The 23,119-nt window shown below is 36.9% G+C and overlaps 1 protein-coding gene across 1 annotated transcript in view; it reads right to left on the bottom strand.

Moving 5' to 3' along the window:
• Window positions 1-15,040: 15,040 nt before the first annotated feature.
• Window positions 15,041-23,119, bottom strand: part of MID1 (midline 1) — a 114,657-nt gene continuing 106,578 nt past the window's right edge. Inside the window, exons 8-9 of the mRNA XM_072414707.1 lie at window positions 21,340-21,547; window positions 15,041-19,699 (exon numbers count right to left, since the gene is read on the bottom strand). Coding sequence (XP_072270808.1) covers window positions 19,351-19,699; window positions 21,340-21,547 — 557 coding nt within the window. The 3' untranslated portion in view covers window positions 15,041-19,350. The remainder of the gene's footprint in view (window positions 19,700-21,339; window positions 21,548-23,119) is intronic.

Below are 23,119 nucleotides of genomic sequence, written 5' to 3'. Positions count from 1 at the left end.
AGGATCTGTTGCAGTCATTGTAAACAATCTCTGAGACGCCCACAGGACAACCATGCCAAGGTTAACATTGCACAGAGAAGGAATAGTCATATACAGTGAGTAGGTTCCCTAGCACAGTGTAATACATTTTTTTCCTACCACATCTGTTTCATTAAAAGCTGTCCCTAATGATTACCACTTTCTGGATCTCGTTCTCCAGCAGCTGCTGCAGTAGACTTTCCACTTCAACATGCTTATCACACATTAAATCTGCACTTTGTCCATGGCAACCTAAAATAACACACAAATTCCCATTTGATTTTCCTTTGAAATTTTAACTGAATTTTTCTAAAAAAAAAAATCATGAATTTACCATCCGCATTCCACTACAACTTATTACATATGTTTTTTTTATAGGTATTTCTGCACAGAGTTCTCAAATACCTCAACTTTGTAATTGTTCTTGCTAAAATTAAATTTACATACCAGGTATAGAATTACTATAACCATGTATAGAAAGGTCTAAATAAAGGGGCCTGTTTCTGATGCAAATGTGATCCTCCCCAAATGCCACTGACCTTAGAGTTCCCATTCTCCTGCTGAATTGGGATAGGTAGTTTTTTTAAAGTTGAATTTACTGAAAAAATCATGTTTTTGCAAATGGAGAACATTTTCCATTGAGTAAGGCTAATGTTCACCATTTCTCTAATTTAATTTAATTTAATGAGTTTTAAAGTTATTTGCAAAGCCCCTGAACATGATATTGTCACAATATTTCACAATATTGTTAAAGTATAGTAAGGAAACTGACAAACAGAAGAGAAGATTTTTGAAAGGTGTACATTAGGTGTTATATGGACTGCTGTATATATTCCCCTTTTTTTCTTTCATATCTGTAAAAATAATAAAACATTTAATGAAAATTTGCATTAAACATTTTTTAACTGATCATGAGTACAAAGGGTTTATCTACTAAATACAGTCAATGTAAGGATTCCATTTCTCTTGATGACCCCCAATAAAACAGGTCATACTTTACTGACCACCAAATTACGGTAAATTGACAATATGCACTGACTGCCATGTAATGAAGGTAGCAACAGACCAAAATTGTACTGGAGCATTTGCACTGACCACAAATGTGATCCATGGTGAGAACAGCATGTTCACTACATAGGCTTTAACAGTAGATCTTTACAAACAGATCCTAAATCAATATTTACCAAGGGTGGATTCTTTTATTTAGGGTTGGTCAATCACCATGGGACTTTAGCGGCATTGATTTTGTATGACTCCATCTTAATAACAATTCAATAATTTGTTTAACAATCAAACAACAATTATTTGTACAGATAAAACAATGTAGTGATAAAACCAAGTGTGGTTTTCAGTAAATTAGTTTGTAATTTTGTGGGTAGGTGCTAAAGTTCAAGTTCGACACGTTTCTCGGATCTAAGTACGCTTCATCAGGAACAAGATACACCTCTATCTTCACATTTCTTTCTCCATTAGGGTAGACAGACCAATGAAACCAATCCCTTTTAGATGTAAACTTACATGCAGTACAGAGTCAAGAGATGAAGACACTTTACTCACGTAGGAGGATCAGGGAGGCGAGGATTAGCAGTGACTATACAAAAAATGCCATATAAAATGCAAGGAAACATCACAATTGAAATTCCAAGAATTTCCCTAGTCCCTAGCCCTAGTCCTGTGACTCTGTACTGCATAAGCTTACATCTTAACCATCCAGCAGTAGTAGTAGGGCAACTTTTGTAACACATTTATTTCATGTTAGTGCATTTAACAGAATACAGGATTATTTATCATAACAGCAACAGGCAGAATGTGCACTTTTATACATTTCCTTCAATAGTTGTCCAACTGGAGTCTGGACTGCGAGTGCTTGGATTGCTAAAGACTATTAAACTAGATCAGCCTATCAAAGGATAGTTTTATTTCTTTAACTGATGTAGAAAATGTTCAGGTATTGTTCCGATTTTGTGTCATATCAAATAGCAGGAATGTGTATTAGTAATACCTGTAATACAATATGTTGTGACCCTTGGAAATGTGACACAACTATTCTAGTTTGCTTTATTTTCTGCACATGGCAACATTTTTCATTGTGAGCATTAAAAATAAATGCATTTCTTTTAAGTTATTCTACAATGAATTGGCACATATAAATATTAAATGTGATGCTAATACTGTGAAATGTAATCCCGAAGCAGATGTGTAGGCCACTTGGTGATTTCACAAACTGCTAAGTTGTCACCAGTTATTTTGTGCAAAAGCATATGGCTGCCACCTGTGAAATGATCGCAGTTCATTGTAACGGGACCACTGAAGGCATTAAACAAACATATTAGGATGTGATGTGTACACAGGCTATGTATGCTTTTTTTATATAAATTATTCTTTTCTTTACCACCCCAGCACTCGCTGTGTTAAATTTACTTGTCCACATTCCTGCCAGGTCTACAATGTGCTGCCATGTGGAAGGTAAAGGTGCCACTGCAGTCTCTCCCAACACTTGCCTTGATTCTTTAAGCGCACAGCAAATTTCCAAAAATTCCCAAAAAGTGGGCATTTGTTTTTGGAAATAACAAATTGCCCCTTCATAGGAGTTTAATACATTTTCTCTATGTATCCACAATAAACCCAAGACGCCAGATGGAGTGTTTGTAGCTCACTGTAGGATGTATGTGAATAAGGGAATTGGTGGGATGGGAAGTGGGTTATGGGGTATTAGGAAAACTATACAAAAATATATATATCTTTTAAATATAAGCTTATGTTTTACCTTCCTATTTGCCTTCCTAAACAAAGTTAACTAAACTTTGTTTTTTGGTCTTATTTAACCTTTCATTAAAATAGGTACCCTATGCTCATTCCTCAGGGTTAGCTGATACCCAGTGCTCCCTTAGGATAATTATAATAATTGTTACTTAACCCTTAGATTACTATATAAATGAGCTTTGTCTCCTATACCTAAAATGTACACAGTGGGTCATCACTGTAATAAATGTACCTGAGTTCACAAGCCCTGAGTTCTACTTGAAAAAGGCCTTATTCTATACCTAACATTATGGGAGAGGGGCATTGAAGTTGAATTCAAAGGATTTTTGCATAGTAGAATCATTCTGCTACTTGACTTAAAAAAATGACATAAATTCTTCATAAAAGCAATCAAATATCACAGATACATACATACAGATTGACGGTAGGTAAGCATACATTACTGTAATATGTATTCCTGAAACTCAACCTGGATAAAACAGAACTCATCATCATCCCCCCCCCTCAAATTCCAAATCTTCACATATATCTAACTGTTAACAACACTGTTATTCGGCCCTCCCCTCAGGCACGTTGTCTTGGTGTCACCTTTGACTCTGTCCTCTCATTTACCCCCATATTCAGAACATTTCTAGGTCCTGTTACTTTCATCTACGCAACATCTCCAAAAGCCACCCATACCTGTCCCCTGAGACCATCAAACACCTTGTACATGTTCTTATCATCTCCCATCTGGACTACTGTAACATCCTTCTCGCTGGTATTCCACTAACCAGACTCTCTCCTCTACAATCTATTATGAATGCTGCAGCCAGACTCATCCATCCTTCCCACCGACTCTCTCCTCTACAATCTATTATGAATGCTGCAGCCAGACTCATCCATCCTTCCCTCCGCTCCTCTTCTGCTGCATCTCTTTGTAGTTCTCTCCACTGGCTTCCATTTCACCTTGGAATCATATTCAAGCTCCTGTGCTTTGCCTTCAAATCCCTATACAGTTCTTGTCCCACTTACATCTCTGACATGGTAAATAAAATATTCCCCCAGCCGCTCTCTCCGCTCCTCCAATGACCTACTAATGACTTCCTCACTCATAACCTCATCACACGCACGGATACAAGACTTTTCTAGAGCTTCCCAAATTTTCTGGAATGGTCTTCCTCGTCCTATTTAGCTTGCTCCGACTTTCTGCTCAATTAAAAGAGCACTCAAAACCCATTTTTACAAACTTGCCTACCAATCTTCTTCTGTCTTTTAAAACCATCACTACTTCCCACCACTACATATCTCCCTCCTATGTGTGTGTTACTTCCCCCACCTCCTAGATTGTATGCTCATCGGGGCAGGGTCCTCTGGTCCTATATCACTGTCTGTATTAGTCTGTCATTTGCAACCCCTATTTATTGTACAGCGCTGCGTAATATATTAGCGCTATATAAATCCTGTTTATTATTATTAATAATAATATTAATAATAATAACATTCCTGAGGTTGTAAGTCCTGATTCCAACATAACTCTAAAGCCTTTGCTGGTGTCTGTAACCCTCTATACGAACCCCAGCCGCTTGACTTCATTGTAACCCATTAACCCTTAATTGAAAAATATTAAAAAAAAATTAAAAAATATTGAAATATTAAAAAAAGAATTGAATCTGGTTGAATAGAAATTAATTTCAGGTGAAAGTTTGTTGAGTAGATTTGAATCAAATTTCATTACCATCTCCAGATAAGAATGAACTCAGTGCTGGAGACCTGTTGTAGGCTGCCAACACGCAACAATAAATGCTGTAAAAATTGATCTGTAAAGGTTTTAAAGCTCTATGTAAAGGTGAAATGCACTCTTGCACTGGGGCTTCCCCAACATTACACAAGTTTAATGTTTTTTTGTCTGAGGGCATGGAATAAGTAGCTAATATCCCATTTCTTGCAGCCCAAGCAGCTAGAACTCTCTTCTCCTCCCAAAATGGGTGTATGCCCCCTCCATCCTAATGTGCATTGTGGGGCTGCTTTCTCTGCAATATACAGAATATTATGACATTGGAAAAGAGGCAGATTCACAGGACCAGTCAAAAGGGTGGAAGGAATCCTGTGAGATCAACAACTGAGGTAAGTATTTGTGCTAATATTTGAGGTAAGTATTTTCTTCTACCAATAAACGAACCAGGTATTAAACCCTTGAAGTGTGGGGTGGGGGCATTAGTAGGCAGCGGAGGCCCATTACATGGGTCACTTTTTCAGCTGCTTAATGTTAACCATTAATGTGCTGCCTGTGAAGTTCAAATTCAAGTACTGTTACTGTTACTGTTGTAGTTTTTTTTTTTTTATATTTGCTTAAATTTAGTTTTTACATATTTGGACTTGTTTACTCTCATCTTTTATGTTCTACAAACACAATGGAGATTATATTGTGTATGCATACACTAAAATTATTCTTAATGTAGTTTTCCTAAAAATAAACATTTGATTGACATTTTCCTAAATATGGCTAGTTCAGACTAGACAAAAACTTACTATGATGGCTCCTGGGTGATACGGGTTCAAAATAGGCCACAGAGAATAGTTTACAGTGGGGTTCCCCCATGCCCATCTAAACAACCCCCTATTATGCAGCTGAAATCATTTTATTTTAGAGATTCTCTGCTTTTAGAATATATATATTGCTTAAGGAAAGAGAAGGGGGGTTTAGGTACTTTTTGAAGCCATACAAGCACATTTGAAAAGTGAAAGGGTTAATAGTAAAAGTAAAAAAACCCACTTTTTCTACAAAATATATAATTTATATCACTTCCATAAAAACTATATTTTGTAAGGAAATGTTAATAAAATTATCCTTCCGTTTCAGTCTGCAGCCAGCTATCATTATCTCAATCAGCTTGGAGGAACGGAGTGTGCGTTATTTCACAGGCTTTGATGCCACTGCACATATTTATGCCAATGACTTTTTGACCTGGACCGTTTATTTTGGGGGTTAATGAAGTCAGGGAAGGAGATTGCTCTGGTTTTTTGTACTTGACTTCTTTGTTATTTAGAAAAATAAAAAAAGAAGAAAATCTTCAGCAAGAAAAGTTAGAACCTAAACAGAATATTTCTACCCTATATGCCATGTTGTGTATAAGACACACAGATATCATTTTTTAGCTAAAACAGTGAACTTCAGTGAACTGTAAATTAACCATCTTACAAAAGAGAGAAAAGCAACAATGTTTTTCACTGTAATGCAGAATAATAGCCGGTTCAGCACATGACTCATCTCTGGGGAAATCTACATACCAAGTGCTTCTATTATGTTTAGTATTTTGTTTGCTGCAGAAGAAAAAGAATAGACGTTCAGCTTTTCTATGGGTTATTCACTGAGCTGAGACCTCATTAATATTCAAGCATCGCATATCAATTCATTAGATATTTTCAGCATGCTTTATTTTTTTAGGTTCCTCATCTGGAAATCATTGATAATATAAAGAATTAGTATTACCTTTAATATTATTTTTCACTGGGAATATTTTTGAATCTCAGTTTACATCAGGTCTCCTGAAATTTAAAAGTAAGATTTAAGGTGTTTTGAAGGAGCTTGTTATACAGTGAGAGGCTTGTTAAAGTCATGGCGGTATTCACATGTTGCCAATTAGTAGAAGATCTGCATCGCCACATCTGACCAATAAAGTGAGGGCCACATGAGTCAGGCACATAGCAACATTTTATTGTGTGATTCTTTTTTAACTCTTCTTATTTGTATATACTGATAAGGTTTCCAGAATAATTTTTATTTTTCATCATAGCAGATTTAATCATTTCCTGCAGCCCACATTTTTGTACCCTCATGTTCAATCATTACAGCCAACAGGATTTAATAAAATGGCAGGTTATTTAAAACCCCCCTTCCTCCTGGCTGTTACAGTGACCATCATGTGGCTGAGGGAGATGCCAAGTACCATGGCTGAGCTGGTGGCTTATGGTGCAGGTTATAATAGTCAGATTTTCACCCAAGACAAGCACAACTATTCATCAAAAACCATTCAAAAATGACATGTGTACAGTGGTCCCTGAAATCATTTATCAATCGGCCATAGAAATCGAAGAAACGACTGATAAGAAGTGACTACTTTGTATTTCTTTGAAGTAGAGCACAGCAGGGTGCCACTTGCTCGCCTTTCTTACTCTCCGTAGAACAGCGCTGTTTGTACAGTGCTCGTTCATTTATATTTTACCAGAAACAATGAGGGGAGATGATGTATTGGACATCTTTTAAAGGACTATGGCTCACATCCGGGCATGAGCCCCTCGCCCCCTTTCCATTGCCAAATATTCTGCTTAAGCTGAGAGGTTCACTTGGCCTCATATGTTAAGTTGGCTCTGTCCATTCCTTGCTCTCTCCAAAATGAAGGAAAAAAAGTTTTGGCTTTAGATCCACTTTACCCTCCTATTCCTAAAGCAGGACAATAAATTATCTTTTACATTTTCTCAATTTTAGTAGAAACCTTAAATGATAAATCAGGCTGATATGGGAAACAAAGGCATCTTACACTGTACTTTCATAGTTGAGGAGTAATGTGTCTTTATGTTCTAAAACACTTTTAGTCACTGGGAATATTTTGTGTTGAAAACTAGGATGTACTTTCATCATTAAACCATGTAACTATATTTCAGATACATGTAAATAGCTTCTTACACAGAAAAATAAATAATTGTATACAATATTTGCTACCCGTTTCGAAAAAGTGACTTGATTTTCTTCTTACAAGATGCATGGATCATTACGGTACATAAGAACAAATGTCATAGGTTTTGATAGTAGAAATGGTCATGATAGAATAGAAGATAGATGAACTGTTCTCCCTTTAGTAATGGAGAGAGAACATTTACACTGTGCTAATACAGTGACAGTGTGAGCACATACACTTCATAAACAGCTATTTCTCTCCTCCAGAATCTATTGTCATTCTTCGTGATCATTTTGTAAGTATGAAATGTCCAATTAATAAACCTAATAAATACATGGTATTGGAAATGATTTTTAATGTCAATAATTTGGGCTGTTACTTTTCTAAGCTTGAAATCTATCTTTGTGACCTTGAGGTTGTTTTTTATATGTTGATTCTGGTGATCATTATGGAGCCAGGGTTACTAAGCCTTTTATAAGTATTGATTGAACTGGGTATAAAAAACGCTTATATTCTTCCAGCACCCGAGGCTCTGCAACTGTCAGAAATTGGAAAGTGTCAAAAGACAGTCTGGATCCACTTACAAGATCAAGAAGGAACTGGCAAATATTTGTTGTTTGAGCATACAGGGCACAAAATGTTTTATTCATTAGCTGTATGGCTTTATTCTTTGTAGCATTTGGAGCTTTTTGGTGGGCATTTTGTTTCAGTTTTATAATAGGTGTAGTGTGCACTTTTTTTTATTCTGGCAGGTTTGAAAAATGTTTAAGAATTCATATACAAAGACGTTCTTGTCCCTTGTAAATGCCGTTATTTCAATATTTTAGGCGTTTTTAATGTTCAGCTTAAAGGAAACCTATACTAAAAATATAAAGAATGCCATTAATCACATTTTCTAAACATGTTATCAGCATAGATGTGGTGCTTGTCAAATGTATTTAATATTTGCATTACTTGGGACAATTATGTGGGTAATCTTTTTACTTTCAGTTCCCCATTTATTGGTCCAATTAATAAATGGGAGATCAGTCAGTTTGCTATAGAAAGTAAAGGCACTATTGTTGCTGAGCTACATATTCAAGTTGAAAAAAGACATAAATTGATCAAGTTCAACTACAAGTGAAATAAACATATCCCTTTAGACATAGGTAATCCAGAGGAAGGCAAAAAAAACCTTATAAAACATGGTTAATTTGCTCCAACAGGGGACATTAAGCCTGATTTGGAAGACACAATTTCTTAAATGAACATGGGTGATCAAGCAAACCTGGAATGGATTTCCTAAAAGTAATTTTCTATTTGTTAGCAAATGTTTTCCTTCTTGGACCAGATCCATTCCAGGTTTGCTGGATCACTAAGATTCCAAGATTGTGGAATTGTTGATTGAAGGTTCTCATCTTGTACTGCTAAAAATTTTCTATTACTTTCTGTCTCAATGGTCACCAGGACATACATACCAGGACACAAACATAGAGGCTCAATCTAACAAGGGGAACACACACAGCGATAAAAACTTGACACGTTCTTCTAATTCTATTCTACTCTTTCCAGAAAAGTTTTGGCTATACACTTCACAAATTACCTTTGGGTGTTTGGCACTTTACATATTGTCCTTTATTAAAAAAGCCTAATGCTCTGTGAAATTCCACATTAAACTGATGGAACTGTTAGCTATGCCACAGGCAAAAGTCAATGCTTTTGCATTGAAATTTACTGCTACAAATAACCTGTTAACATTATGCACACTCCTCTGCCATGTGCAGGAAAGTTGTAGTGACCTTGTTTTAATAAGTATGAAAAAAGAATTAAGCCAACGCTTTGTTCCTGTTAATCCTTGAACGTAACTGTTTATTTTAACAGTGCCCTGTATGTTTATGTACATCTTTTCCTGTTAGCGTTAGCAGTCGGTCCGCCCTTTCCTTTAACCTCTGCCAAACTCCTCTTCTGAATGCTGAATTGAAACTCCATGTTTCACGGAAGTATACTTGTAACCTTGAAACCGCCAATGACTTTAACACTTGATCGGCCTCCATTTCTGTGCCACTAATGATATATGTGTTCTGCAATGCCAATTATAGTCTAAGCTTTTCAAGCCTGGGATTACTTTTTATAATGTTTACTCTTCCATCTGGTGTTTATATGATTTAACTCTTTAAGTGTGTTTTTTCTGCTGAATACTCAAATTGTATGTCAAACTGAATTAAAACAAACCAATGGAAACATGCTGAAAATGTCATTTGTCGTGAAAAGGTCTCATTCTTAAAGGTGAATATTCAGCTGGAAATTAGATCAAGGTGAATTAGGGGCCAGCCTTGTAAATGTGATGTTTGTTTATGTATGAAAGGAACAGTGTTATATTTGGCTGTTAGGATAGCACTATGTGAAGGACCAACTCATGGTTTATAGCTGAATGTGGGGAAGACTGGCTTAATAAAGGAGGATTGTGATCCACCGCAATGTCAGTCATAGAATACAGCTTTCTTGTATTTTTTATGTTCCTTCAAACACCTGTGGGTATCATGTGCCTACATATATACAAATTGTTACAATAACCCTTTTAGTTTCCATATTGTAATGCTATTACTATATAGGAACTGGTTTACTTGCTGCAACATTTAAATCAGCATCTTGACGTGTGATCAGGCACTTCTGCCATGTATCATAGACAGGTACTGGGACTCACTGAGATTTGTGCGAACATTACATTGCCGTTCAGTATTATATCTTGGTCTAGAACAGCGGTTGCCAACAGGTGGACTGCGAGAAACTTTTGGTGGTCCGCGGCTCTGGCTGGTGCATACCCCAGTGGGGTCAGGAGAAGGACCAGAAGCACCCGCCAGAGCCGCATACCACATCCCCCATACAGATCCCAGGCTCAGGGAAGTGGGCGGGTTGTGTCTGTGGAGTGGGCAGGGTTCTGGCATCATGACGTCACTATGGGGGAAGTTTCTTCCTCTTTGAGTGACACACGGCTCCCCGCACAGGCGTGGTCCGGAGCCGGTAAATTTAGTGGTCCGCGGGACCGAAAAGGTTGGCCACCACCTCTGTAGAACATTCCCAAGTCCCTAATCGACAATGTTTAGATCAGCACTTTGCTGTAATATTCCGCTCAAAGTTCTGATAGATGGACAACAAAGCAAATCTGTTAAATCTGACTAGCTTACTGTTCTGCTGATTCTACAGTGCAACATGATAATGTTCCAAGGAACTTTGCTATGATTTTCCAATTCTAGCTTGGTTAAACAATAAAAAAGGGACCCCCAATAGGGACCCCAAATAGCTATCAAAAATATATAATTTTCACCTACAGCTATACCCATCTCCAATCACAGATGATCAGACACATGCTCACTAATCCAGAGTATATAAAACTTTGACTTCAAAAGATAAACAGGGTCAAGGGCTCACTACCCCCCATGGAAAACTGTGAGAGAGTGTGGCCTCAACATTTTACAGAGCCATGGCTGAATAAAAAGGTGAAATAGATCTTTAATGACACCAAACAAAAATAAAGATACCTGATAAAAGGTATCCAAAATACGTTTCTTTTTGGAAAGTGGTATTGAAACAGAGAAGGGAAAATTGGAGAGGGGTTAGCCTGAGGTTGGGCATTAGGCCCCACAATAGGGCAAATACAACAGAGTTTAAAAGTATGGCAGTGTGGTAACACCATGTGAAAGAAGAAGGTTTTAGCAATTGCCAGATTTATAAGGTAGAGTTGCACAAAAGATTTCAGAAGGCTGATATCAATACAAATGCAGGCACTCTGCTAGCTGTATGTAAAAATACATCCAACAGTTTGTTTATGAATGCAGGATTGGATAAAGTGGAGTCTTTTTCTATTTACCTAAATTTTAACGTTAATTCATGTACCAAATACATGAACATCAATTACATATGCTTCTGATAATTTTTCTATTCTATTTTTTTATATTACAGAAACACATTGATAAATCTTTGTAATCAATTATAGATCATTAGATGAATTTTATATGTGTGCAGGGTAACTGTAAATTGAATTTGACTTGGTATCAGATTTTTACAGTCCCTGTACAGTTGAGGGAATGAAGCTGGAGAAGAAGTCAAATCAATTCATGTGCTGACAAGAAGCACACTTAAATGTGAAGCAGTGAGAGATGAGTACATTACTGTCTTTTTTGCTTCTTCTTTCTCTGTCCCATTACAGGAAGGGGAGAGTGCAAGATGACCTGAGCAAAAAAAAAAAAAACTAAAAAGAAAATCTTTCAAATAAAAGTGAATACTAGCACCTTATCTGTTCATTTTAGCTCCTTATTTTCAGTTCTGATTTAAAATACTGCATATTAAATACTGGAACTCCACATTATGTTGAATCTGCAAATATTACAATACTGGTAGAACTATTGTTGTAACATAAGCTTTACTTGTTTTCCAGTACATCCCACAGACCACTAGTAGTTACCTTAAGCATTGGACTCAACATTGGTCAGTTGTGCTTCTAATGACCTCTTCTACTAATCTAAATGTTCAAAGTTAATTTAAGCTTTCTTCTGGACAGGTTAATAAAGAATAAGTGGTCTGCTTCAAAAGAAATGTAAGTGTTTAAATCCAAGTATCCCAGATTCCAAGCAGGTGTACCAGGTGGAAAGACAAGGAATAATATTTGGAAAGTCAGTGATCCCTATCTGTGATTCTGAACAAATATCTGGTAATGATGTTTGCAATAGAAACAGTATAAAGCACTCAGAATCCTGCAAGAATTAGGAACCTTTACCTTCAAGACAATTAAGAATAGATTTGACAGATCTCTAAGTTAAGCGAAAAACCCACGTTCTCAAGATGCAGGATACAAAGGGAACCTATTAGGGGATTTAAAACATTGAAATAAAAGCTATCCCCAAATAGCTTAGTAATCAAAATGGGAATAGGGCTTTGTGACATGTTTGGTGAAAACTGCTGATCACACCAGATAATGCACATTGCATTAGACTTTGACATATTTAGGGTAATTTACTAAAGTATTTGAAACTTTTCACACAATAAAATTTGTGAAGAGTCACTTTAATTATCCAATTGCTTGAAATGAAAATCCCTTAACTCATTTCGTCTATACATGACTAACTAATTGAAGTGAGTATTCACACAATGGGCCTGATTTATTATAGCTCTTTAAGAATGAAATTCAGGTTTGCTGGATCACCTGGGCTTTCCCATGACTATCTTTTCCAGTCTTGCAGAGAGAGCTTTAAAAAATCTAGGCAGCACTATTGGCTCAGAGGTTGGCACTCTTGTCTTTGCAGCGCTAGGTCCCAGGTTCAAATCTCGGCCAGGACGCTATCTGCATGGAGTTTGCAGGTTCTCTCTGTGTTTGCATGGGTTTCCTACCACATTCCAAAAACATGCAGTTAGGGTAAATGACCTCCCCTCAAAAATTGACCTCAGACTGTATTAAAGACATATGACTATGGTAGGGAGATTTTACAAGGGGGTGCTGAGAAGTTCCTCGCTTTGCCCCCTTCCAGATGAAATTTTAAGAATGAGGATGGGGCATTCGACAGCATAATATCTTAGTATGTAACTGTGCAAATATCAGGGATTTTCAATTCCTAAAAACAGTTTTTTCCTTTAGTGAGAAGCCGTGATGGCAGAGGCACAAGCAAGTCTCCCGCTGTTGGAGTTATGGGTTGTCATGAAGTTTTTGTTTCTCCAGGGAAAGTCAGCAAAGGACATTCACACTGAGATGTCACAAACACTGGGGGAGAAGTGTCCATCCTAAAGCACTGTCAAAACCTGGATATCTCGTTTCAAGACTGGGCATTTCACCGTTGAAAATGAGCAACCTCAACTGACGCGGCAACCTGCCATACTGTCCATGAGCTGATTATTGAGGACCGGCAAATATCTGCAAAAAAGATAGCCCAATACTTGATGGGATACTCACGGAAGCATGTTGGGTTTGTTATAACCACTATCCTAGACATGTGCAAGTGTTCAGTAAAGTGGTTGCCGGAATGATTGAACAGTGATCAGAAGAAGGAATGAGTTAAAGCATCCAAAGCCATTTTGACCCATTTTGAAGCTGCACAGGACTTTTTGGCTAGGTCAGTGACTGAGGATGAAACCTGGCTCCACATCTATGATCCTGAAACTAAAGAACAGTCAAAGAACTGGTGCCAGAGCGGCTTCTACCAGTATTGTCCTGAACTCAGAAATCGGCCAAAAAAGTCATGGCATCCGTTTTCTGGGACAAAGACGGTATTCTGTTGGTGGACTACCTACCTCAGGGCTCTATTATCACCGGACAGTATTATGCTAACCTCCTGGACCAGATGAAAGAGGCATTTAAGACGAAATGCCATGGAAAGTTGACCAAAGGGATATTTTTTTTTTGCAGGACAACGCACCTGCGCACACGTCCAACATTGTGGCTGCCATATTGAACACCCTGGGTTTTCAGTTGGTCCACCATCCCCCCTACTCACCTGACCTGGCCCCTTCGGACTATTATCTGTTCCTGAATTTGAAGAAACACCAGAAGGGGCAACATTTTGAGAACATTTCTGACTTCAAAGATGCTGATGATAACTGGTTTGAGGCCCGACCAAAGGACTTTCAACGGTCTAGAAAAGCTGCAACTACGCTGTACCAAATGCATCAGTCTCAGGGGGAATATGTTGAATAAATGTGTATTTCATAACTCTGGCTCCCTTCTTTCTGGGCAAAGCCAGGAATTTCTCAGCACCCCCTTGTATATTGTCCTTTGAGAGACAGCTAGTGACAAGTGATGAACTTTGTAAAGTGCTGCTTATAAGTCGGCGCTATATATATACTGTGTAATAATAATAATTCTGGCTCATTGTGTGAACATTGTCAAATCCTTTGATGGCTCTGCAGCGCTGGGTGCCAGGTTTAAATCTCTATCAGGATACTGTCTACCAGATACTATATATTCTCTCCTTGTTTGTTTGAGTTTCCCCCCAGGAACTCTGGTTTCTCCCCTGCCTCCAAAAACACACATGCTAATTAGTTGCCCCAGGAATTATCCTGTACGTTTGGAAAAATAGCAGCACAAGATCCAGAAGATATATTCTTAGGCCTTCTTTGAGTGTCCATTGAGAAAGTCTTTATTGTGTTTTGAATATTATGCAGTTTGCAACAAATTGGTATCAAAGTCAGAATGCTAGATGCAGTTCAACAATTTTGTAATTTGTTGCAGAATATGGTCCTTGTTTCTACTTCTATCTAAAGCATTCCCATTCTTGACGTGTGGGTCAACTAATTGGTGGGCAGCTAGAAGTTCATCAACTGCTTTGGAACGCAACTCTCTTTCTACACTGTCAGATGCCTTTTTTACACTGATTGGCAGGAAGGACATGCTAAAACCTGCAGTTCCACTGGTGATTGAAATGGTTGCTCCCTACCATTACATCTTCAGAAATATATTTTGCTTTTTTAAAATGTTAAGATTGGTAATATTGAGTTTTAAGTTTTGCCTCTCCATTAAGTAATGCAGATATATTGACAACTGAACAGAAGTCTAATGTACCAAGTAGATGAAACTGTTGTACTCCTGTAAGTGAAGAAAGACTAGAAAGGACAAAAGAAGAAAAGACAAAAACTGGTTGACTTTAAAATAAAACTTTGATTTTTATTATACAGTTTTTTTTTAAAATACAAAATAGTAAAAGAGACAGTTGTAAAACTAAACTGTTTACAGATAAACCCAACATTGCATTATGTAAAACAAGTCAACACCCGTGTTATTCCAAATTTCTCACACAAGCAAGAAAACGGAGACATTGAGAGAAGAGAAGTCCATTCTACCAACGCTGGTTGCTGACATTGAGTCAAAGGTCCTATGAGTTTTATACCAGATCATTTAATGTGCTGTGTACAACATATACAGATCTGCAATTAGGTCGCAGTTTTGCTTTATAATCCAGTAAAGTGTACATTTCCCAGAAGAACTTTTTCTTCATTAAATGTCCTTTAAAAAAAATGTCCTTTTTTTTGGATTGGTATTTTTATGGTACTCAATGTCCTTATCAACAGTAGGCTGGGTTCCATTTTGCTTCATATCAGAAAAGTTTTTGAGCTGTTGACTGGTAATAAACAACATTTATCCGCCAATACACAACTTCTATTCTGTAAGCGTGTGGTCTTCCCATGCTTCAAGCACAGAATTGTAGGTATTCCTAAAGGATCTGCTTTATGTTCTCACATGTTTGTTCCACAAGTTGAGATACATTAGAAACAATGCACAATATAAAGAAAATGCATTTGGTACAAGGCGGATGACTGTAAAATAGACACAGACTAATGTGCATTGAAGGTGAATTGCCAAGAAATTAAAGTCCCGCATAAAACCATGTAACTAGAGATGCCTTCCCCAAATGGATAACAGCAGTTGAGGATGAGAACACTGGATAAAGTACAGTGACTGAACCGTATGCTATAAAATAGGAAACATCCGGCTCTTGGGCTTTCTTTAATAGCGGCAATATAAATAAGGCAAAGCGAGTACTTACTGGTGCCTTCATAGTCAACTGCTAAGTATTCTGAAGTAGTTACCCTTTAACCTAAAACGAATTTGTTAACAAAGTGCATTAAACTGCTCTTTCCACAGACACTCAAAAATGATTTACTACAGCCGAGGCACCAATTTCAGAAAGTCAATATTCATTCCAATCTTCCTTAAAATAATACTAAAACAAAGGCAATAAAAATGTCTATCATCAAACAGAAACTCCCTTTTCAGACCTTCCAAAGGGAAAAGGACATGAAATTACTTTTAAACATTTCTGGGGGCAAAAATCCCAAATAATTTACATTTACTTGCATGTTTACATTTATGTGAGTTACATTGGAATTTGTCTATTAACATTATTTTTAAATTTGACATATACAATGTCTATGTATGAATATACAACATCGAAGGTTTATCCAAGTATTTTAGGGCAGACTAAATGTATTTTTGAATTTTAAACACATTTTGATTTTTTTCCACCAAAATCCAACCATGAAAAACGACTGATCTGCATTAAGGTTAAACATGAAGTCACAAATATAACAGTAAAAGCTTGAAAAATTGATGTGGTATTCTGAGCCAGTAGAACAGCTGGTAAAGTTACTAACAGATATAACAGTAAGGTCTTACTGTTCTCTGTTATGTTAAATCAGTCATTCTCAGCCATGGTTCCATGAAACCTTGGGGTTCCTCCAGAGATTGATAGGAGTTTAGATGTGGCTGATTGACGTTTTATCTGATGGTGCCTGCTGGCAGCCTGACACCAATGATGAATTTATTTGCCTGTAAGGGTGGCATTTTGACCACCACAGAAATAGCATTCTTCCCCGATTGCCAAAGTAAGGGGGGATCTTACTTCTGACCATCAATAAATTAATATTAGCAAGGGTATCCTGAATCCTGAAAATTTTTTTAAGGATTCCTCTGGGATTAAATATTTCAAAAGACTTGTTACGTTTAAAGTGATTTCATGGATTTCAATTTAATTGTTAATAGAAACAATATATTACTATTTTTAATCAAACATTGATGGTAAATGTATATTCTTTCATAGTTGGATCCAATGTTTGTTTATGGCTCTCTAAAGCCACATTTATTTTTCTAGGCTAAACAAGGCTTCTAGGCTTAGGCTATGTTCACTCTGGTCATGAGGTTGTTGTGCGTTTACCACTTCTTAATGCCAGGGAACCGCTACCTCTCAAAAAACGCTACATGTATCTTCTCCGAAGGACCAAGGACAACAAAGACTGCAAAGCCATTCTCTATTGAGAATGAATAGGGGCAGCAGCGTACAATGCTAATTCATTTCACTGCCACCAGCTGTCAAATGTTTAGACGCTGACTCTTTAAAAAACAGTTCTGTGATGCGAGGCATTGAATGGCTGCAATGTGCCAGTTGCGGGCAGCCATGTGGAATTGTTTGATCCCAAGGCAGATCTGAACCTGCCCTAATCTGATATTTTAAAAAGTGGATTGGTCAAAAACCCACTCAGTTTTAGGTAGGTGCTGATGGGGAAATCAACCACTGGTTCTTTTTTTCTATGGAAAATCTAGGAGCTCTATATCAGCACATGAGTTTACAGCTGTTATAACCACGAAAAGGGTTCACATTATCAACTCATGGTGTTGCAACAATTTGGGAATCCCTTCCAGCTTTGATAAACAGTTTTTTAGGGCTGACCTTAATATGACATTTTTTAAAATGTTATAAAAAATAACAGCTAGAATATAGCTCATAACAACAGACTTGAAAATTACTTTCTTTCTGTGCAACCTATTTTTTAAGTTTAGGTGTCCTAAAGAAATTTCAAACTGTTCTGTTTGTGGATTATGAATAATAGGAGAATAAAAAAAACCTTCATTAAGAACAAAAAAGTTGAGTTTTGGTGAGTTCTTTGCAGAAATAAGATCCTGAGATTATTTTAAAATTCCAAAAAACCTCATACATTGCAAATGAGACAACTGGCCAGGTGCAGCATGTCAGCTTCATATCTGTCTGGAGGTATGATATATCACTACTGTTGTTTAGAACACTGTTAATCTACTAGACCTTTTATCCTCAATAGTTTAAACGTTTTCACTCAGCTATTTTTGGTAATGAGCAGAAACAGAATATCTAAAAGACTTTTCTTAAATGTTATTTAAAAAGTACACTGTCTTTGAAGGAGCCAAGTTCATAATGCTAACTACATTTTACCGATACATAAAAATGGAGCACACAACACTAAATCTAAATAGTTGACATGTTCTGTATCAGTTTTGTATTCAGATGTCTACACCAAGCAAATTTTAAGATAAAAAAAGTAAAAAGAATGATTATTCAGGGGTTTCTAACTTGAAGATTCACACTGCCTGATCATATATAATAAAAAGGCACTTTAACGTCTAATCATCATACTTCCCTTAAGAAAGACTGTTCAGCGGCTTGCAAAAATTATTTTCATTGTTTGAATTTCTCATTACTCACCTGTGCATTCGGACACTCACGTTTAGGACACCAAGGACAACAAATGCAGTAAAGTCATAGACAGTTACAACCAGTTTTGGGTTCTGCTGTGCCATTGTCCCGAGTCAACTGTAGATTGATCAGATCATTGATTTACCTGTTCCTATAACTATTTTAACTAGTTTCCCCAAACACAAGGTTTCAAGGTATCACCCTCATTTGTTTGTGGAAAGCACAACTCACCTTGCACCTGATCTTTTAGCTGCTTCTTGATGAACGCTTTACATTTAGGTGTCCAATAATTGGTCAGATTACAGGGGGTGGATGTTAGTGTCTCTGGTGGGGCTTAGTACTTTGGAGGGTAAACTAAAGCGATTCCCCTAGCGGAATAAAGTACCAGAATGAGAAGGGCATACAGCATACATTTAAACCTCTTTTAATATTGTTCTGCTCCATTACCAGTGATAAACTGAGTAGTTTTGTAACATTTTCTCCTAACTATTCCAAAACATCCATCAAAAGATTTTTTTAAAAAGTCATGGTGGTTGGTTCATAACATGAAAACATAGCATGTATACATTTTTAATGAGCCCGATATGAATGCATAATAGTATTATTATTTCATCTCAATTTTTGCTTTTAGTCGTATTTGTAAATCAGAAAAACAAAAAATCTCCAGAAATATTATTTGCAGTATCAGCCCCTGGAGAGGTGGCATTTTAACGATCATCCAAGGGAAAAAATCCAAGACCTGCAGACTTAGTTGATCACATTCTATTGTGAGCACCACAAGCAGGATGGGGTAGATTGACAAATAAATCAATGTGCAAACAAAAAAAAAATCTAATAGTTGACAAAAAACCATAAATAACCAATAACACATTCCTGTTTTGAACTTCAGCCAAGGAAAGTAAAAGCATCAATGCGCTCAATAAAAGTTCCGATTGCACATGGATGAATCATTGCAGCTGCTCAATGCAGTCCAGGTGATCTGGTATAGGAAGGCCTGTTAATATTGTGAGACATTTGTTCCACACAGTGAGAGTTGGACACACAGGCTGTGCAAAAGCAATGTCATAAGTGTAGAGGTGAATGGTGTTCAACGCGTCATAAAACGCCAGAGAACCATTATCATAGTCTAATAGGATTCCAATGCGGCGGAGGTGTGGTGAGGGTTCAATGGGAATCTCTTTATTGTTATGTCTTACTGCCCAGTTGTTGTTGCAGCGACAGAAAACCCAAGAGGCAGAATTTTTTCCTATCCATTCATGCTTTGGTGCCGACTTGTAAGCAATGCCAACAGCATACCTAAACAGAGAATGAAAATACATATATTAGAACATGTACTGGACAGATATTTTAAATATCATTATCAGAAATTTTAAATATCATTATCACTAAGCATTATATACTTATAATTAATTGTGACTTGTGTTTCATGGTGTTTGGGCATTGACATTTTATAATGTTCTACATTCATTTATGTCACCCCTTTTTTACATTATTAATGAGTTGGGGTATTTAAACCATGTTTATTATAAAGCTCAGAATATCTTGTTCTGAAGGTATATTTTAGCTTTAGGAGGTAGTGGCAGCAGGTCACCTAGTAAGGTTTTCGTTACCTGGTCCAATCTGCACTGTGACACTGTGCATTTGACACTGCTTTTGTTTGCTCCAAACAGGTTAGCAAGGCACATATCAATCAATAATCATATATAATAATTATATATCAATCAATCAATATATCAATGAATTCTGAATTATCTCAAATACCTCTAAAACTAAAGAAATCAATTCAACCCCAGAGCCTATTTTCATGGGCCTCAACACAAATGTATTAGTATAATTGGACAATTAACGATGCCACACAATGACAAAAAGTATTATGTGCTTATAGCAGATACCTTTTATCATGCTGAAAAATGTACATCTTAATGATTTTCCATCCTGAATTTCTTTAGTTGTAAATACGAGAAGCTTGGAATTTTCAGTTCCAGTCATACATTAGGCCAATTTGATCAGTTTCACATTTGGCTAACAGTATGCTTTGGGTTGTAGAAGAAAGCCAGAGGTAACCCACAAAAACACAAGGAAGATTTTATAAACACCATGGAAAACTGTTTCTATGGTGGTTACTGGCGCTATAACCCAGAAACTGAGGCAAGAATGCCAACCACTGACTTCAAATTACAATAAAAATGTGAACTTGTAGCAAATGAATACAACTTGAATTGGTAAAAACCTCACAATAGGTATGTGGGTGCAGAATGTTTGTTAATGACCAACCAAATGACAAAAGTGATGAGGCATATACTTATCTATGGCCATCTGAGGTACAGAGTTATATGATATTTCGGATAATCAATAGTCAAACAACATTTTTGACATTTATGGGATTGGAAGCAAACCTCATACAACCAGGTCTTTCAGATCTGGATGTACATATATACTGATCAAATAACAATGAGAATTCACAAAATATTATGGTGGATGGTCACCTTTACTAACTTTTTTATTTCTCCTTTCTCAGGAACAGTTTAGATGGCTGAACAGCATATAGCCATATTATTATTTTTGTGTGCAGCCCCACAACGGCTTCACCATCTGCGTGCAGGCAGTTTTATGCAATGTAAAAAGTAACTGCCTTTCAGTCCGAGACAGATTCATATCACTGCCACTAGCCTTAAGCCTTTTTTTAAGTGGAGAAATTTGGTACAGTTGACAATAAAAGTAAATGACCCAAAGGAGCAAGTTTTACAGAAAAAAATGTAAATCTTCAATTTCCTCTAAACATTGATACACAGGTATGTAAAATACTTTAGGGAAACCCAGCCCTGCTAGTGTTACTGTTCAAATATTATTTCTACTTCATTATGGTATGGGCCTATTACAAAAGGAAAGAAAAAACCAAAAGCATACAATCCCAGGGACTGATACTTAATACATACCAGGTGCTGCCACTTATAACAACTTCCCAGTAATGGCGGCCACTGTCAATGAACACGTTGCCAGCTACGCCATAACTTCCTTGGCTTGTAAAACGTTCTGGTGTGTGGCTCTTTTTAGAAGAAGTTTCATCTCTTTCTACAGTCAGGTTGTCATGTGAAACTTTAAGCTTCCTGTGTGCAGATTTGGGGTCTAGTTTGAAAGGTTGACCTAAGAAAAAAAAGATTAAAGAAATTAAATTTGGCAAAAAAATATAATAATAAAACAGTAGAATTTGTAGCATATGTCAAAAACAGTGCTCCTGCAGTGAGACTTAGATATAAAATATGGTTAGTGGCATATTTGGACCAAATTTTGTCACTGATGAAGATTTGAGCTGACGGTCAGGGTACACAGCTGTGAACTACAAAGGCAAAATAAAGTTCAAACTATTTTATAAATATGAGCAGGAATAATGCCCGCTGCTTGGTGTTTCAGAACAATCTATGAATATACAACATATATAATAAACATACAAACAATAATACAATCAGTACAACATGAGATAAAGTTTCCAAACCAGAAAAAAAAAAAACTGATGCATATGTTGATCCTGAGAATTTGTCATTTTGGAGTCATAAAGGTTTTACTTTTCAACCTACAGCAATTTTATAGATGCTGGATATGTTTTATCGTATTGCATCTCTGTGTAAATCGGTTGAAATTTCAGATCTACGTTTCACATGATTTACCTAATAGATATATGAATTAATAAGTTAGTTAACTAGTTAGTAGGAACAAACCCAATGTTTCCTTTGTATTCAACCACATTCACCCACATGAGGTATGCTGAACCATTTAGTGTCTAGCCAAATCCACAAAAAGGCTACAAAACCATTTTATAAATCACTCTTATTCTGATTTCCCTTCCATGCAAAATGATAATAGTGATCTGTCTTAGTAAAGCACTTCCAAGAATGCTCATTAGTCCGCCTAGCTCTATATGTTCCCAAAAAGGTTGAAATCCCTAGTAATGTACCAAGCCTTTGTGCCACTTTCAATGGCCCATCCTAAATGGATGCTGGAGATACAAAGGCTGATTTACTGATTCACACACAAATAATATAAACTACAATTATCTGATTATGTGAAAAGCAAATATTTCCACCTGAAAATGATCAGTAAATTTAATAAATCAGTCCAACAAACCTAAAACTAAGCATGTGATTTTATCGCATAGAACATGATATTTTTTTAAAAAAGCACCTGGCATTACTTGTTGTGTACAGAGTCAAAGTGAATATGTGCATTGCAATAAATAAAATCAACTTGGAAAGGTCCTTAATTTTTGGTATGTAGTTTTAAAAAATGTCTGTATTTATTGACTTTTTCTGAAAGTGCTATTTGCCAGGCTGTGTCTGGTTCAGATTCTCTGAACCACTGGCCTGGAACAAGCTTGCAACCAGCAATGTCGGAAGAATGTCAGATATCCTGATCTGCACTATGTTCTGGTCAATGCCCCTGATTCATCATTGAAATCCGCGATCGCTGGAAGCGCGAACGTACGCGCGGCCAGCGATCGCGGATCGCCAGTAAAAAGCTGTCGGATAAGCGCGGCTCCGTGCGCGAGCTTTTTCAGTTGTTGAATAGCGCGATCGCGCACGATTCCGGATCGCTAATACGAATGCGCGACCGATAATCCGATTTTGCTTGATGAATCAGGGGCAATGACTCTCCTTATAGTGAAGCATTTTAGGAAAGTTTCAGGCCAGCCTTGGGATCAAGCAATCTTCTGCATCTCTC

Source organism: Pyxicephalus adspersus, chromosome 1, assembly GCF_032062135.1.
Source record: "Pyxicephalus adspersus chromosome 1, UCB_Pads_2.0, whole genome shotgun sequence".
Taxonomy (NCBI): Eukaryota; Metazoa; Chordata; class Amphibia; order Anura; family Pyxicephalidae; genus Pyxicephalus; species Pyxicephalus adspersus.
This window is presented reverse-complemented; position numbering and strand designations above follow the sequence as displayed.